At 46.3% G+C, this 18436-nt stretch overlaps 2 protein-coding genes across 3 annotated transcripts in view; one reads left to right on the forward strand and one right to left on the reverse strand.

Moving 5' to 3' along the window:
- Positions 1-2382: 2382 nt before the first annotated feature.
- On the forward strand, positions 2383-5243 carry LOC109306765 (A-kinase anchor protein 4-like). Its single transcript, XM_019530329.1, has one exon. The coding sequence runs from the start codon at positions 2716-2718 to the stop codon at positions 5083-5085; it is 2370 nt and encodes a 789-aa protein (XP_019385874.1). The 5' UTR covers positions 2383-2715; the 3' UTR covers positions 5086-5243.
- Positions 5244-14008: 8765 nt separating this feature from the next.
- The window catches only part of HEPHL1 (hephaestin like 1), a 58802-nt gene continuing 54374 nt past the window's right edge, over positions 14009-18436 (reverse strand). For both annotated transcript variants that reach the window (XM_019530331.1, XM_019530330.1), the window contains 2 exons: positions 15747-15824; positions 14009-15658 (listed from right to left, as the gene is read on the reverse strand). In XM_019530331.1, coding sequence (XP_019385876.1) covers positions 15456-15658; positions 15747-15824 — 281 coding nt within the window. In that variant the 3' untranslated portion in view covers positions 14009-15455. The remainder of the gene's footprint in view (positions 15659-15746; positions 15825-18436) is intronic.

The following is an 18436-nucleotide window of genomic DNA, read 5'->3' on the forward strand; positions in this document are numbered from 1 at the left end:
GAGAGATAACAAGACCTGATTAGTGATTACCTACCATCAGCCCTCTTGTCTCTCTGCTGTTTGTGTACACAGAATCAAGCCTTTACCTCTCTCTAAAAGTGCAAAGTTTCAAGAAGTTAAATGAATAGAGGATATTAAACAAGAATGCACTTTTTTGTGATTAAATTGAGACTTCCTGACCAGCAATTTAAATCAAACCTGCCCTGCCCTGCCCTGGGAGTTATAGTTTGTGGGAGGTGAGCTTTGTGGATGCAGGATGAATGTGTTTTAGTTGTGCTTATTTATGTCTGTTGTATAACCAGAGGAAAAGATGTGGCTACAAAGGACAGACTGGTCACAGGGCACCCAGCACAAAAACTTGCCAGGGTTGGGGACCCGGTGAACTGTGTGAGGCTGAAGCCCAAATGCTGTAAGGGAGGCAGAGTGCAGAGATGCCTTGCCCTGGGCAGGGATGCCAGGTGGGCTGAAACAGGGCAAGACAGTGCCAGCAGGCCTGAGGATTAGTGAGATAGTGAAGGCTGTGGAGACTGGAAAGGCCAGGCCAGAGACAGTGAGCCTGGGCCACCAGCTAATAGCCAGAGTAGGCCATACACTAAAGTTTGTAACAAGGGATCAAATGGCAACAGAGTAATACCTGTGAGGCATGGGCATGGCTGTAGGCACAGAAGGATGCAACAGATTTAGTCCTTAAGTCACTAAACCTTTAGTCCTCTGGGAGTGACGAATGCTGGGAAAGAGAGAGAAAAAGAGAGAGAAAGAGAGAGATAGCATCTACACTCACCTGTTTCTGGGGGCAGCCTCCCCTCATTACTTTCAACAACAAGGCACAGCAGGCGAGGAAGCAGGGTGAGACTGTGAGATTGGATTGTCCTGATCAGATGTTGACCACAGAATGACTTCTGATGCCAGTTGTGATTCTTTTGGTTTCCCGTCTTGATACAGAGTGTCACCCCTTGACTGCTGGGGTCAGTCCTTACCTTTCCTACAAGCATGACATACATCCTTTGCATCTCCAAAGTGCCTAGTCATTTAAAATGGCAGTTTTAATTGGCTTTATTTCTACTGAGTTGTATATTTTAATGCTTGCTAAGAGCCTGGTTGGAAATGGTTACAGCCACAGGTTCTGAGTATCTTCCTTTCCTGTGACTGCTTGGGACTGGTTCAGATGTGAACACTAATGGTATTACTAGAGTTGTTCAGCACCCATAGCACATTTCCATGTCCCTGATTATTTGTATCTGGTTTATGAGATTAACTGAAGAAATAACTGAAGGGTAGGATGTTTGAAGTGGTTCCCTACTCATCATCCCTGTAATGTTATCTGTTCTCCCCTTCATAAATTTGGCTAGGCACTGCTGACTTGTACTGGATGTACGATTCTGAAAATGTTTAGTGGGTGTACTTTTCCTTTTCTGCTTGTATTTAAGCATGCAAGCATATTGAAATCATGTTTGCTTGGTGTGCGAGTAAGTGACATTGTCATATTTTATGCTGGTATTGTTTTAGTCTTCCTCTTCCCCTGTAATTTAAATTAAAGCTGGTTTTTATTGCACTATAATGTTAAGAGTAAATGGAGTGCTGCTTGGATTCTTTGTTGTTCAGTCAACTGTATGCCTAGCTCTACCACCTCTTGTCCTTCCGTCTCTTCTGGAGAGGGTCCTAATTCTGGCTTGTCAGGGTATGGACCTACCCATAATACTTCTCCTTCTTTCCATGGCTATAGGAAATGTACATGGTATATCTCTTTGGTTTTCTGCTTGTCAGGCTCATAATCTACTAGCACTGGAAGTGAACAGAGCCTGACTTAGCAGCAGGATGGTAACCCACCCAGTCACACAAAACACAAATGTGCCTCATGAAACATAAAAGTAGACTATGATTATTTTCAACAACTATTCTTTCTACCAGTGGACTTTTTGGTTGTGCTTTCCAGGTAGTCTGTCCTCATCCCCAAAATGCTATTAAAGAAACCAAGTGTCAACACCCTTTCTGTGCTGGAGAAGCTGGTAAGAGAGAGAAACAAGTTTCTCACACCTAGAGGTGTTTTGTTCCACCATTACAAACTGTTGCTGAGCTAGTCTTCATGTTGTTGCTAGTAGTTGCATAGTTATTTTTGAGCTCTGCTAAGATACTTAATAAAGTAGTCCTTTATTTTTAATTTTTTTTTATTGATGATCTTGCCCAACTTGTATATGACAGCTTATTGAATTCAATAAGACCAAACTCTGCTTACCAAACTCCCTCTTCTAACCAGAAACTAAACTGTGCCAAACTACCATTGCATTAACTGTATATCCCAAAGAATAGTTTAGTAAGAGTTGTTGCCACCTCATTTTTAAATCACGGGTTGGGAGATGGGGATGGAGAGGAGAGGGAAACAGATTTCTCATTCCCTCACTTTTCCAGTCCCATCTGAAAACACCCTCCAAAACCCAAGGAAATAGATTTATTACAACCTAAGGCAAAGACCAGGATAACGGCGAATGCTGAACCAGGGCCAACACATCACTAGCTGTTGGTGAAACTGAATCTTTGTGATGTCAGTGCTGCCATAGAAACCAAAGGGCAACACAGTGAACATCAAATCTGGCAGCAAAAGAGCATGGGAAGTTGAGAGAAGAGGTAACATCGAGACTGGCAGGGTCATCACTGCAACTCAGCTGACAGAAGGACACTTTACAGTCCTGGGTACAGTTCCATCGTCAACCTGCAAAGATGTCTCAGGAAGTTGACTGGCTACACAGCCAGGCAGGCCTGTGTAAAGTAGACTTATACAAACCTGAAGGACAGACGGACCAGGACCGTAAAGTGATCGCTTTTGTTGACATCTCCAGCCTGAATTTAAAAGACAATGATCCAAAAGCAAAGAAAGCTGCAAGCCAGTCCAGCAGCATCTCTGAACATTCAAATGAACTTGATCTAGTAAACATGGAGGAAAAGGAGGTCATTGTAATAAAAGACAATGAAAAACAAGATCATTCTAAGACTGAAGGAGCGGTTTGTCTTTTTAAACAAGGTTCAACTGATGAACTTAGCATTATGAGCTGGCTCAACAATGACCTTCAGAAATATGCAGTTGGATTCCAGCATGCACTGGCCCCTTCAGATAATCCACAGAAACACAAAGGTAGTGACAACTTCAGAAATACACCACTGTACCAGAACAATGACACATCGTTAAAGTGTGCTGGCGCTCAAAAAGGAAACAAGGGAGACACTGATGATGTTTCATACTATGTAAATAAACTCTGCTCCTTGGTTGCTCAACTGGCACAAAAGGAGATCACAGACAAACTGGAAGGAACTGCCCAAAACTGTATACAGCAAGCAATTCATGGAGCCACTTATGAAGGGAAAAATAATACCTGTGGCTCTGTGAGCAAAATTGCAACACAGATGGTGAATGAAGCTGTTGAAGCAAGTACACAAGACACTTGTGGTACGCTTCCATCTCCCAAGGCATTTCAAGAGAGGACTACTAAGGGAGAAGATAATTCAGGCTCCAAGAAAACATCACTTTTCTATGGCGAGATGTCCAATCAAAAGGGCTGCAAACAAAGAGAGAAACCGTCAGATAAGCAAATGTATCAGCAAGCCCAAAACTCCAGGCAAGATGATTCTGGTACTTCTGTCAGCAAAGGGCTAATGGTTTATGGAAACCAGGTTGCTTCAGATATGATGTTCTCATTCTTGAAGACCACAAAAGTCCAAAAACATACACTTCCAGCTTGTGTAGTTTTGAAGAAAGTACTCCTCAAACATACCAGGGAGGTTATATCAGACTTAATAGACTCAATAATGAAAAATCTGCATAATGTTACAGGTGAGCTCATGACAAACTCTGATTTTGTTGCTACAGTGAAGAAAAATCTATTCAGTGTAGCAAGCCAGAAGTCTACTGAAATTTTGGAAGCAATGGTGAAACGCCTTTTTCAAATCCTAGCAGAAGATAAAGGACAAGCCAGGTCTCAAAGTCTAGCATTTACATCACTTAAATCAGGGTCCCAGGACCCAAAATCTCAAGCCATGCAGTTTACAGCAATGAAAAGTGAAATGCATAGCTCTGGAAAAGACAAGGAAAAAGGAGGAAACAAATCCCAATCGTCTTCATGCAAGCCTTCAGAAAAGCACTGCTCCATGGATAAGTACGCAAAAGACCTCATTGTGACTGCCTTAATGTTGATACAACAACATCTCTTGCAACAGACAAACAATGGCAAGGACTCTAGTGAATCAAGTGCCACTTCATGTGGATATGCTTCTCGGGATTCACATTTCAAAAAAGCTCGGAACAGCCAAAGTTCCAAGTCCTTGGCAGAGACTTCTGGGTCAAGGCCAGCAGGGACAAGGGACGATTACCAACAGCAGCTCAGCTCCCAAAAGGGAGACATATCAAGTATCCTCTTGTCCATCATACAGAAGGTCTTGTGTGAAGCTGGGTTCAATACAGAAAACAGTTCCAGTGAGACAAATAAGAGCTTACAGCATACTCCTGCCAGTGAATGCGAGCCTGGCAAACAGGCTGTAGCCAAGCAGCCCAATTCAGCCATGGAGCAGTTTGACAATATGGATCAGGTCAACAAGCAATTTATTGACCAGCTGGTGGAATCTGCAATGAAGTTGTGTCTCTTCATGGTCAAAGGCAGTGGCGCTGACTTAGCTGTCGGTGACTCATCAGAGGACCCCAATGCATTTGGTGCCTCATCTGCAAAAGCTCAAGCAACATCCAGGAGAGCTTCACAATCAAAACAGAATGGAAACCCACTCACGGGTTCCTCCTCAGGTTCTCAAGTGATAGTGACCAGCCAGAATGCCAACAGCAGTTCACAAAACAAAGAGCTTCAGGCCATCCTCCAGTGGATGGCTGCTTCCCAGCTGAATTTGCCAAATCTGTCATTCATGCATGGAAATGAGGAGGATCTGAAGAAGCTCCCTTTGCTAGCTGAAAAAGCATCCAAGAAGGGCTACAGCGTGGGGGATATTCTCCAGGAAGTCATGAGGTACCTTGAAAAACAACAGTTTGATGCCACTGTGGGAAACATAACTCGTTGTGGGCTGATGGATTGGATGCTTAATAACCTCTAAGGAAGTGCTGACTGCCTCTCCCTCTCAAGTCACTTTGTCCCAGCCAAGGTACCCAAGCCAGGTCTCTGCTGGCACAACAAACACATGATTGCAAATGAAAGCTCTGCATTGAATTCAATAAGCTGGGCAAGATCATCAATTTAAAAAAAAAAGCTGGGCAAGATAAACAATAAAAAAAAAAAAGAAAGGACTACTTTATTAAGCATTTCAGCAGAGCTCAAAAAAATAACTATGCAACTACTATTTAGAGGAATAAACCTGTTACCAAACAGGTGTATATGAAAATTTGGGCTGTGGGGGAGAAGGATAAGCAGATAGAAAGCATAAATGAGGAACTAGGGTGGCTCCACCCTGAGTTGAAGCCTTCCTAGGAAAGGATAGACATTGTGATTTTTGCTAGGGTGCTTTCCTTGAACACTGCTCTGAGATTTTATTCCACATCCAACTCTACCTAGCAGGTGTTTCATAAGTCATGTTCCCCAGCCCCCTAACCATTTTTCATTACCCTCTGCTGGCATAGGCAGTCAAGGACTGGGGCTAATGGGGCTCAGCCTCCACAAACTGGGTGGTAACAGTGGCTCCAGCACCACTGCCACTACAGTGCCTCCACCGTGCACTCCTGTGCCACTGTGCACACAGTGCCAGTGTGCACCGGTCCTGGAGCAACCCTGCGAGAGAGAGGGACGGGGCAGGCGGGAACGCTCCACACCACCCAGCCCACGTCCCCCCAAATAATATTTTCTAGTGCCACTTATGTCTGCTGCACTCTCCAATTTGTCCACATCCTTTCCATAGTGGGAGGCCCAAAACTGGACACAGTACTCCAGATGTGACCTCACTAGGGCTGAATAGAGGGGAGTCATTTCCCTTGATCTGCTGGCAACACTCCTACCAACAGGGATGTGTTTCGACTGTTCGATGGAAACTTTTGTTTCGAGCTGAAATGGCTATCCCGTATTGTTCCATCAAAACAATTTTGCATTTCAAGCCTGTTTCAATGTTTCGCCCATAGGATATAATGGGGAAGGTCAAAACAGGCAATAACTGTCATTTCTGGCTTGGTTTCAATGAAACTTACAGAAATGGTAGCCCCTTCTGAGGGCATGAAGCCTGACAAGTGTCACAGAGATAGGTGCAGGGGGTTCAGAGAAACTGCCTCCCAAAGTCTTGAGAGCAAAACTACTGTCACTTGTATGTGTTAAGCCACAGTGGGGTCAAAACTAAAGGCCTGCTAGCCCCTGTGAGGCAACGAAGCCTGCCAAGTTTCAAGGAGATAGGTGCAGGGGGTTCAAGGAAACTGCACCTCTGGCTGTTGACAGGCAAAACTCGTGACATGGGTGCTTGTGCTACTGTTTGTCTTGGAGCAGAGGGTGGGGGAAACCACTGAAGGCCTGTCTGCTAGGCCATGCTGTGGCCATGAAGCCTGCCGGCTCTCAATGAGATGGGTGCAAGGGGACTCTGGGTTCTGGGGCCTTGCGCCTCTGGCTGTTGACAGGCAAAACTCGTGACATGGGTGGGTGACACTGTGTGTGTGTGTTCAGATGAGCCCTTTCTGATGCTGTGACCTCTGCCCAACATGGCAGTGTGCCCCAGTGAGGTCTCCTCCTCCCCTACAGCCTTGACTCAGTCCACTACATTAAATGACAGCACGTGAAAGTAATGTAGGTGACCCAACACCAATAGCACCAGCAGCACCTAAGGTAGCCAGCCAGAACTGTCAGGCCCTTCTTTCCTCTCAAGTAGGAACACCTAGTGCATGTCTGTTAGGTGCGCCCTCACTGTGCGACTCTGTGTGTGTGTGTGTGTGTGTGTGTGTGTGTGTGTATTTGTATTTAGGAGTGCCCTTTCTGGTGCTGGGGCTTTTGCACAATACAGCAGTGTGCCCCAGTGAGGTCCCCTCCTCCCCTACAATCTCAGTCCAGTCCACCACTGTAAACGACGGCAGGTGAAAATAATGTAGGTGACTCAACACCAATAGCACCAGCAGCACCAGCAGCATCTAAGGTAGCCACACAGAACTGTCACAGAGCCTTTCTTGTTATAAAGGAATTGACAACAAGAAGTAAAGATGTTGTGTTGGATGGGTATATGTGGTGTGTGATGGCTTATCTTGTGTTTTTATGTTTATGTGTTTATTATGAAAAAAACCCAGAATAGTTAGAAAAATATATTTTAGGAAGCTTTCGGGTTGAAAAATCCTTTGTCAGGCTGAGGAAGTACCTGCAGTCGGTGTGTCTCCTGGTCCTGGATGGAAGGAATAGTAAAGAAGCCAGAGGCTGGCCTGGCACGCAAGGCAGGGAAGAAAGCCAGTCAGTGAAAATGGAAATGGAGGATCAGGGGGTGAAGGACAGGCTGGGGTGAGGGGGAAAGGGGGGATGTAGCAGCACAGGTAAAAGTGCAGAGGTACCTGGGGTGTATCCGGCAGGTTTCAGTGTGCCAGAACTCCCCTGTGTATATTGAGTCCATGAGTTTCTGTACCTACTACCTAGGAGGCTGAAGTACAGTTCATAGGCCCAGCTCTGAAAAGTGGTTTGTACATTCAAACAAGCACCTAACTACCAGAATTGAAGCCAACGTCCTACAGCTCAAAACACAAAACCTGCCAACTATCTCCAGTACCCCCACAAACTGCACACCAGAATCTATCAAAAACAACAATACCCAACTACCTGTGGGGGCACATTCCTCACCAAAAATGCCTCCAGTTTCTCAGGCCTGATCCTGAGAGGGAACAAATTAAAAATCACTTTTCACAGCCAGGCTTATGAACTTGACTTTATCAGTCTCCTAGGTACAGAAACTCATGGACTCAGTGTAGATTAGACAGTGGAATTATGACACGCTGCAACCTGCTGGACATCTGACTCCCCAGGAACCTCTGCAATTTTACCTGTGCTGCTACATACCCCTTTCCCCCCCTACCCCAGCCTGTCCCTCACTTCCTGATGCCTCCATTTCCAGGTACTTCCTCAGCCTGACAAAGGGTTTTTCAACCCAAAAGCTGGCATCCCGGGCAGCTAAGCCGAGCACACTGGGAGTCTCACAACTGCACTGTAACCCGCAAGCATCAGGCCTGTCAAAGACATGACAGGTCTGGGCTTTCTCCATTCAGGACTGTGTGCATATATGCATTAGCTGGAGGTTATGGTGCCTCCTACCTGCCTTTCACCAGGGGATCATTGGTCCTGGCATTTATGAGGCTGCTGCGCCACCAACAGTCCCACCAGGCCTCCCTACCCTGGCAGGGTGCAGTTTTAGCGGTCATGTTCAGGACCTGGGGTCTCCTCCTTCCCCATAGCCCCATCCCATACCTCTAAGTTTGTCCTAGCAGGGGAATGAGCTCAGCAGGGACATGTTCTTCCCCTGCTGGCTGGTGATGCAGTTAGTGCCCCCTCCAGCTGAGAGCGGGACATTACCTGGTTTTTAAAAAAATGAAAAAAGGAAATAGGCATGGACAGAGCGAGAAGGGTGGCACTCAGTCCATCTGCACCTGGAGCCTGGGGAACCCCAGCAGCGGGAGGTTCACCTTCAGGAACACCAGGTGCTCCACCAAACCAGCATCCTAGCAGGTGTGGTGGGGTGTCACTACATCCCCAGTGATGCTGGACACCCTCTCACTAGGCACAATGGTCAGTGAACAGGGGGTCACACAGCAGCGGTTCCACATCCTCGGCAAGATAGGCAGCCACGAAGGTGTGAGCACTACTTGCCTGATGGTGGGGTCTGGTGGCCCTGGACCCCACCATAGAAGACATTCCCTTAGCCCATATTGGCAGCGCATGTGGTAGAGGACAAGACTGGCTCATGGATGGTGTGCTAGCATGAGATAGTGGATCCCCTGTTCCACATCCCCCCGCCTCCACCGTTCTGCCTCCCTAACTTTCTTTACTAGCACCTCCAGCCACTAATTCAGTGTTTGGCTGCCGCATACAGTGCCCTTCAACCTTGGGTCACACATGGTGGCCAGCACATGGCCTGTACTGGACCGCGAGGAATCAAGCCATTTCCTGATGCCCTCCTTCAGCCTCCTCACCAGTGCCTGCACGTCTGGTGACAGTGGCCTGCCCCAGCCAGGAACACTGATTCCCTGGAAGCTCTCCATTTGGTTCTGAAGTTCCCTCACTATGGGGATCACCTGGCTAAGGAGGGCATCAGCAGCGCTGAGGCTCTCGGTGGCCTCAAGGAAGGGCTTGAGGACCACCAAGATCTGGGAGATGCTATCCCACTCAGCTCTGTTCAGGGAGCCGCTGATCCTGATCTCCCTGAGAAAGGCCATCTCATGGATGGCCCTCTGTTGCTCCACCAGCCCCTTGAGCATCAGGTATGTGGAGTTCCACCAAGTCTCCACATCCTGCATGATTTTGTGCTGCGGGATGCTCAGCTCTTTTTGTTTATCCCACAGCATCTTGTTCTCCCCCCCCCCAGATGCTCCAGTGGAAGTAGCCTGCCACCTTCCTGCATTTTGAAATGAGCTTGCTGGTAGTGGCAGTGCCACCATTAGCAGCCGTGTCCCCCTCCAAGGCATCCCTGACAACAAGGTGCAACTTGTGTGGCACACAGCTTCCAAGAGAAGTGGTCCTGGCTCCTACCCTGGGGGTATTTAAGAGGAGGCTCGATATACATCTTGCCGGGGTCGTTTGACCCCAGTACTCTTTCCTGCCATGGCAGGGGGTCGGACTCGATGATCTGCTCAGGTCCCTTCTGACCCTAGAAACTATGAAACTATGAAACAGTGGATGCCAACAAAGTTGGTGTCAGGAACTGCCTTGAGCATATTGGCCCCATTGTCAGTGACCATGAACCTGCAGGTGAACTCACCCTGCCCAGCAAGCCACCCCTGCACCAAGCAGTTCCAGGCCCCCATGATCTCTGCTGCTGTGTGGGACTCATCCAGTACCTTGGCTTGAAGGAAAGCCCACCGACGGCCTGACTGGTCACACCAGTGCCCTGTGAGGGATAGGTAGGCATGACCTCCATCCTGGCTGCTCCATTGTCCGAGGTGAAGTGTAAGGCCACCTGTGGACCTGCCTTGCGCAGCTCCTCCCTCAAGTACCCCATTCATGCTTCATACAGGGATGGCACCGCCGTCCTACTGAAGGTGGTGCACGCGGGCACTTGGTGTGATGGGACTGCAAGTGCCATGAGCTGCCTGAACCCTGGCCACTCAACTAGGGAAAATGGCTGGCCATCGACAGCAGACATCTCCCCAGTTCTCTGGGTGAACTTGCTTGCCTTTGGAATGTGTCCCCCTTCCTGTCCACCTTTCTCCCACTGGACAAGGATGGCCTGCCTCTGCTTTGTGGGGACGGGGGCTTTGGAGCAAGCAGGGGACTTCCCTTTGGGCATGCTGGCACTGGTGCCAGGCTGAGGAGGAGCAAGGGCAAGGAGGTGGTGCCTGCGGAGTTGCATCAGCATCCCCATGGTGCTCATATAGTTGTTTCATAGTTTCATAATTGGTAGGGTCGGAAGGGACCTAATCAGATTATCAAGTCTGCCCCCTGCCCTGGGCAGGAAAGGATGCTGGGGTCAAATGACCCTGGCTATGTGATTATCTAGCTGCCTTGCAAAGACCCCTAGGGTAGGAGTGAGAACCACTTCCCTTAGAAGTTGGTTCCAGATCCTAGCCGCCCTGACTGTGAAGTAGTGTCTCAATCAACTTGTGGCCGCTATTCCTAGTTACTCTGAGTAGTGCTTGGAGGAACAGGGCCTCTCCCATTCCCTGCTGGTCCCCCCGGTAAGTTTATATACAGCCATCAGATCCCCTCTCAGCCTTCTCTTGTGGAGGCTGAACAGGTTCAGGTCCCGTAGCCTCTCCTGGATCATGCGGGTGGCCCTCCTCTGGACCCTCTCCATGCTGGCCACATCCTTCTTGAAGTGCGGCACCCAGAACTGGATGCAGTACTCCAGCTGTGGCCTGACCAGTGCCGCATAGAGGGGGAGGATCACCTCCTTGGACCTGCTTGTGAACCGTCTGTGGATGCATGCCAAGGTGCAGTTGGCCTTCCTGACTGCATCCCCACACTGCCGGCCCATGTCCATCTTGGAATCAGTAGTGCCTCCAAGGTCCTTTTCTGCTTCTGTGCTGACTAGAAGGGAGTTCCCCAGCCTGTAGGTATGGTGCTGGTTGTTCCTCCCCAGGTGCATCACCTTGCACTTGTCGGTATTGAATCCCATCCTATTCTCATCCACCCACCCCTGTAACCTGTCCAGATCTAGTTGTAGACCATCCATCCCTTCTAGCATGCCCACTTCTACCCACATCTTAATGTTGTCTGTGAATTTGAACAAGGTGCTTTTCACCCCCTCGTCCCAGTCGCTGATAAAGATGTTGAACAGTGTGGGCCCAAGGACAGAGCCCTGGGGGACTCCACTGCTCACATCCCTCCAAGTCGAAAATGACCCATCCACAACCACTCTCTGGGTGTGGCCCTCTAGCCAATTTGTGACCCGTCTGACTGTAGGCATGAATGCCACAGTTGCCTAGTTTTTTAATGAGAATGGGGTGAGAGACAGTGTCAAAGGCCTTGCTGAAGTCCAGAAAGACTACGTCCACCGCGACACCTGTGTCCAAGGATTTTGTGACCTGATGATCATAAAAGGCAACCAGATTGGTCTGACAGGACCTGCCCCTAATGAACCCATGCTGGTTGCCCCTGAGCATAATCTCCCCTGCTAGTCCCTCACAGCTGTTTTGTTCTTTTGCCCTGCCTGGTTTTGGCTGGTTCCCTTGCCGTGGCTGGTTTTGGCTCAGCAGTGCAGGCAGATAGCGTACATGGGATCATTTGCCAGCTCAAAATGATCTCAGACCTCATCACCTGCTCATTTCTGGGATGCAGGTGCATCTATGGATGCTGCTGCACTTTCCCCCTCCTCAGCAGGCAGAGGCACAGCAGGAGGAGGAGTGGACTCAACTGAGCTGCTTCTCTCCACCTCTACATCAACCTCCTCCGAAGTGCCTTTTGGGGAAGGAGATCTGGGTCAAAGGGAAACTTGAGGGGTGTCGAGCACAAACTCAGCTGATTCCCCCTCCTTCCCCAGAATTTCCCTTGCTATGGCACTTGCATCCAGATCCAGCACCAACTCTTCCTCTGGCACTGGAAGGCTCAGCAGGGGAAGTGCCATAGGGGTGGAGCAGGCTGTTGTGCTGGTGCTGCTGGTTGTGGTTGTCCTCATGGTGGGGGTGGGGATGGGGGGTTATGCTGCACATGGAGGGGATGCAGTCTCGGGCACAGGCAGTGGCAGTGGCACTGCTCCCCTCTCCTTGCTTCTTGTAGCAGCCTCATCCCTTTTAGCTGGAGGAAAGAGGCTGCATCTCAGTTTGGTGCGGGGAACTTACAGCTCTCCCTCCATCCCGTCTTTCACTCCTCCCTGAAGGCTGGCCAGTGTGGCCACCTGGCTTTCCCCCACACTTCACGATGTGTTTCATGTCCTCCTTTTCAAGAAATATATCAATGTATTTGCGTTATTATATGAACTCAAACATGTAGGTCTAGTGCAGTGAAGAGATTTATGTACACAATAAAAATATATCTGCCTGTGTATATAAATTCAATAGCGTTGGTGTGGTGCAAAGAATGAACGTATAAAAACAAATATATAAATTCCTATATAGAGTAAATTCTACAGTAACCCTATCCAAGTATAGCATTCAAAAAAATAAATCAATGAATATAATAATAATATAAAAGCACCTACAATAAAAAGGTATTCTGAAATCCCTATTGCTAGGGTAGCAAGCAGGGAATCCTTTAGAAAATCAGTGCTGCGAGTTGTAGTGGTCTGACAGTGAGCTGCCAGAACAGACAGCTCAGTAAATGACCCAAGGCAGCAAGCAGGGGCAAAAAATGCCACCTTTTATGCATTTTTTCTTTCCCTCCCCCAGAGCACTGGGGTTGGAAGGGTGACAGTTGCTGGCCACATACACATGTCAATAATGAGAGCGCTCCTTCTCCCACTTCCTCCCTCTTCCCCCTCCCTCCTCTTACTTTACTTTCTCTTTCCCTGCGAAGAAGCAAGCCAAGCCGTAGAAGGTAAGCCTACAGTCCAGCTCCCAGTCGAAACAAAGCATTCCAATATTTAAAAAACTCTGTTAGATGTTCACAATAACAGTAAACTTTTATTATCAATACAGTGAGCTTTATTTAACAGCCTTAAATCATACTATCAACATATTTTTTGATCCTATTTTAAAAATCAGCTAGGAAGAAAAAAGAAAAATACCAAAATCATTTTTCTTTATTTATGATTCATTCCAAATGGAGATTTTGACATTATTTATATGCAGTATGCAAGTATTTTATACGCATGAACAGCATGTAATGCAGAATAGGAGACCTTATTGTAAGGATAGCTAACTGAAGGAACGCTATCCTTACAATATCTGTGGTTTCCTTGGTGGAATTAAGTTTAACCAGCTCTATAGGAAGCTTTAAAATTAATCATTATGATCAAAGGGATACTTATGGTCAGAATGTTAGTGCTATCTTATTTTTGATCCCTGTGCTGCAACCCTTGACAAGCAGTTTGTGGTAAAGTACTTCCTGAATGACTAATGATTGCAAGATCAGGCCTTATCTAACATTTGTGTTTTATTTTATTTAAAAAATCAAGAGAAGACAAAATTGAGGAACCCCCTTCACCCAAATAGTGTCACTTATACCACTTATATATTGATAACCTGGGCATTAATGCAGGACATCATTAATTTATATGCAGGGAAGAATCAAAGGAATTTCCTGCAGTGTTTAGAAAAATTTTAAATACACAACAGAAAAAAATACATTATGCACCAGTTTGAATTTACTGTGAAATATCACACTCAAGATAAACTATTTCACAGATAAAATAACCTTGTGCTCAAAAATAGCTTTTGCTTTGGTAAACACCTGCAAAGGCTGTAGTCAACATGAATACTTTTTGTTGCAGGAATAAACAATACCTACAAAACAAACTATCCACATTCAAGTATCACTATGTTACAGAACCTGATTCTGTTACCCTTACACCAGGGATCACCTCCCTGACTTCCAGAGCAGTCCCACTGAAATCAGACAGTATGATACTACCCTGGGTGAAGAAAGGTCACAGAATTAGGCTGACATTAAGCAGCAATTACAAAATCATCTTTCTCTTTGCTAACCTAGGATCAGATTTGTAAAGGTATTCATTCAGGTGTCTAGACATACAGATAGACACCCAGCGTGATGCTTAGAAGTGCCTGGGTGATTAACATTCATTGGGTTGAAGCACTTTTGAAATCCAATTTAGATACCTTTAAAAATGTGGCACTCACTGCATAGTTCTTAAATTCCAGCAGATGCATCGAGCCACTTTCTGATCATAGGTTGGTATAAATCTGGAGTACCCCAATGAACAAATGGAGTTTTTCCAGATTTTCAACAGACCCTGCAAAATCTGGCTGACTGAAAAAAGCTGAGCATAGCAGAGTCGTATGGGCCAAATTCTGCTCTTGATGTTTTTGCAAAGACAGGCAATACTTTTGTTTAGTTCTGTGTGTTACCTTCCTGGCAAAAGGATTCTGTTAAAATTCCTCTCTCTAGGGTTAATATATTTTTTATCTAAGAGAAAATCATTAATTATAAAACCAGGGGCATGGAAAAACTCCCATGGTTTGTGCTCTGGTTACAAATCCAGGAAAGTTCATGAGAATACATACATCAATGACAACAGGCTTTGGCCCCTGTTTCTGCTCCCAGCTTCTTAAAAGGGAGCAAAAGTAATTCCTAGAAATTTAACCTATATTGGTCAAAACTATCACTAGTGTTTGCCAGTCTCCATAGAGGATTTTGAGCTCATTATAATGTGCACATAAAATTACTGGAGTTACTGTGGTTCCCAACAGGCTTTTTATTGCTTGCTTGAGCTCAAACCCTTTGGCAATACAAACACAAACAGCAACTAGAGAAAACTTGTCCTGAACCCCCTAACTGGCTGAGCTGCACATAGCTCCAGTCACAGCTTGTTCCAAAATCTTGAAATAACATGGCCTAATTAAGTTTCACAGAGTGAGTCAGACATTTGATGCAAGGGATGAGGTCTCAGAGGCAAATCCTGCTTAAGATACTCAGGTGAGCACTCACTGACATCAGCAAGTATAAGCCTGAATCTGCTCCTGCCTATTTCGGTGACAAAGCTCCAACTGACTTTTGCAGAGCAAAATCAGGCTGCAAAAGCAAGCAGGTTGTGGCTGTGGGAGTCTAAGCCTGCAGCCCACATTCACACACGCTGAACTGCTGTTGCCAGATTAGATGCTCGTTTTGTACATTTCCATAATCCTATATCTAGCCTGAAGTATGTCAACAGCATGCCTTGAAACCCACTGCAGCTCTAAAGCAATCCTAAAAACAGAACTATAGGGAATCGGTTGGCAACATGCACTTGCGATGCATAGCCCCATAATATGTCCTTTTTCTCTGGCATGTTATAAGGCTGAGGAGGATTAATACTGTTACCAGAAGAGTAAGTCCAATGAAAAAAAGGGCTACAAGAGTTGAACTAGCTTCTCCAGGATCCAGAGTTTTGCCAAAGAATTCGACTCCTCCTCTGTCATAGCCTGTCAAGCAAGAAGCAGCTTGTGAGAAAGCTATACATGTCAATGGACTGAATTCTAAATTACTGAGTTTTTTAAAATAGGTCCATACCCTTAACAGTAGTGCTGTCCTTTACAGTTTTTAGGTCATATAACATAGTTGTAACTCCTTCCACAGACTCTTGGTTGTCTGCATAACAAAAATAAAACTTTCAGTGAAAGCAAGATTTAATAAAGATTTTAGTGGTCTTAAAAAATAGTGAATGCATCATTTATTCTACCTTGGTAATGTAAACAGAAAATCTAATTAGGCCAACAAAGTCATGAGCTGATTGCCCACCAATCCAGGGTAGTTGAGGACAAAAATCCTCTTCTTTAGTGGTGTTTCATTTTAATCACAGAAAAATATGGATTTGAGGTTATCTTTTTTAACTGAAAATTGGGGATCCCTGCTAATTAGCTCTGCAGTAAAGTCTCATGTCTACACCTGCAGCCCTATTAGGCTGCGGGAAACTAATTGACTCTGCCCTAGGTTACTACTTGTAAACACAAGCACTATCCCACAGCGTCATTATTTAGAACACAGCAACGCATGCATAGACAACGATGGGGCTGGCTGGGTGCTTCAGTGTGGGAGTGCCTGCTGGCTAGCCCTACACTGGAGCACACTTGTACCCTAGCCAGCCCCTCCACAGCATGCTGAGCTGGGTCAGAGAAGCCCTGGGCTGGCAGGCTGATCCTTGGGGCCTCTGCCAGCCAGGGCTGCTCCAACCTGGCTCAACGTGTGTGGTCCTGGATACATATGTAAACATGGCATCTGGGAGCAATAAACTCTGGCGCAATATGCATTACATTAATTTCACGTGTAAATATGTCCAGTGTTTTGTTTCCCAGTTTTTCTCAGTGCCCATCCCAGAATACGGAAGTTATTCAGCCATGGGTACAGCTTGTCCATTGAATATATTTCCATGACAGAATGTGTACTTGGGAGACAAATTGATAAACAGTCCTTTCACCAGCACTAAAATGAAAAAGTTCTCTATGTGCACAATTCCCAAATAATTTAACAGGAAAAGCTCCCAAATATGGTACAAATTAAGTTTGATTTTGCATCTGCTACATGTTGGCAATTCGCATTGGAGCGAATGGGCTTTGTACTTGCAATTTTGGGAGGTATGTCTGTTTCTATTCTTCCCTATCCCCAGCCCAAGAATTTTGTCTACTTCCCATTTCCCTTTATATTTACAAGCCTTTAAAAAGTGGACAGCTTTTCTTTAGCTGTTTTCCAAGCAGCTCAAAATGAGTATTGGTTGAAACTTTTTTCCTCCTGTGGAAGATACTGAGTTTTCAGATAAATCCTGAAAACTGAACTATTTAGCTTGAAAACCAAAATATTTCAACTCAAAAACATCTTCAAGGTTCCTCATGGGAATTATCATTCTGGTACATTCAGATGCATCCTGTTCCTTTATTGTCTATATGTTGGACTCTCTAATCAAATGATATCTCCAGTGAAGCACCATGGCTTCTATGTAAGAGTGACTGTATGTTGTGGCCATCACATGGCTATCCAGGATTCTGGTAAAGGAGTTTGGCTCATAGGGAACTTGACCATGGATGACCTGAACTGTATCTCCCATGAAACATCAGTAGCAGGATTTTGGAATCAAGCAGAAGAATTTCTGTTTCAAATTCTGACCAGATTTTGGTAAACTGAGTCACAGTGGGTGCCTCTACACATACGCTTTACTGCAGTTGATTAATTAGCTCCACAATAAAGCAACTTGTGAAGGAACACCTCAACAGGCTGGATACCTTCAAGTCAGCTGGCCCTGATGGTTTACACCCAAGGGTACTCAGGGAGCTGGCAAGCATCATAGCTCAGCCACTGGCACGGATCTTTGAGAGCTCTTGGTGCTCCGGTGAAGTGCCCGATGATTGGAGGAGGGCCAATGTGGTGCCGATCTTCAAGAAAGGGAGGAAAGTCAATCCGGCAAACTACAGGCCCATCAGCCTGACCTCTATCCTGGGGAAGGTCTTGGAAAAGATTATCAAGGAGGCCATCCTTAACAGACTAGCTGAAGGCAATATCCTGAGGGATACCCAGCATGGGTTTGTTGCGGGTAGGTCTTGCTTGACCAATCTCATTTCCTTTTATGACCATGTGACTTATCACCTGGACAAAGGGGAAGAGATCGACGTCATATACCTCGACTTTAAAAAAGCCTTCAGTCGGGTATCCCACAATCACCTCTTGGTTAAATTAGCTAACTGTGGCCTTGACGTCACCACGATCAACTGGCTGGGGAACTGGCTCTGTGGTAGGACCCAGAGGGTGGTGGTTAACAGGAGTCAATCATGTTGGTGCGCTGTGACCAGTGGGGTCCCACAAGGCTCTGTCCTAGGGCCTATACTGTTTAACATCTTCATCAATGATGTGGACATTGGTGTCAGAAGTGGGCTGGCCAGGTTCGCCGACGACACCAAACTCTGGGGTAAAGCATCCACACCTGAGGACAGGATGGTGATGCAGGCAGATCTGGATAGACCCATGAAATGGGCAGATGAGAATCTGATGGTGTTCAACACCGAAAAATGCAACGTTTTCCACCTTGGGAGGAAAAACCTGCACCATACATATAGGTTCGGCAGTGCTCCGCTGGTTAGCTCTACAGATGAAAGGGACTTGGGGGTCATCATTGACCACAAGATGAACATGAGCCTTTAGTGTGATGCTGTGGCTAGTAAAGTGAGCAAAACGCTGGCTTGCATCCATAGATGCTTCTCAAGCAGATCCCGGGA

This window comes from Crocodylus porosus, unplaced genomic scaffold (genome assembly GCF_001723895.1).
Source record: "Crocodylus porosus isolate Cpor-Errol unplaced genomic scaffold, CroPor_comp1, whole genome shotgun sequence".
In the NCBI taxonomy this organism is placed as follows: Eukaryota; Metazoa; Chordata; order Crocodylia; family Crocodylidae; genus Crocodylus; species Crocodylus porosus.

Bases quoted from the DNA above. Each gene is read 5' to 3' on its own strand.
- LOC109306765 (XM_019530329.1), top strand. From the start codon at position 2,716: ATGTCTCAGGAAGTTGACTGGCTACACAGCCAGGCAGGCCTGTGTAAA.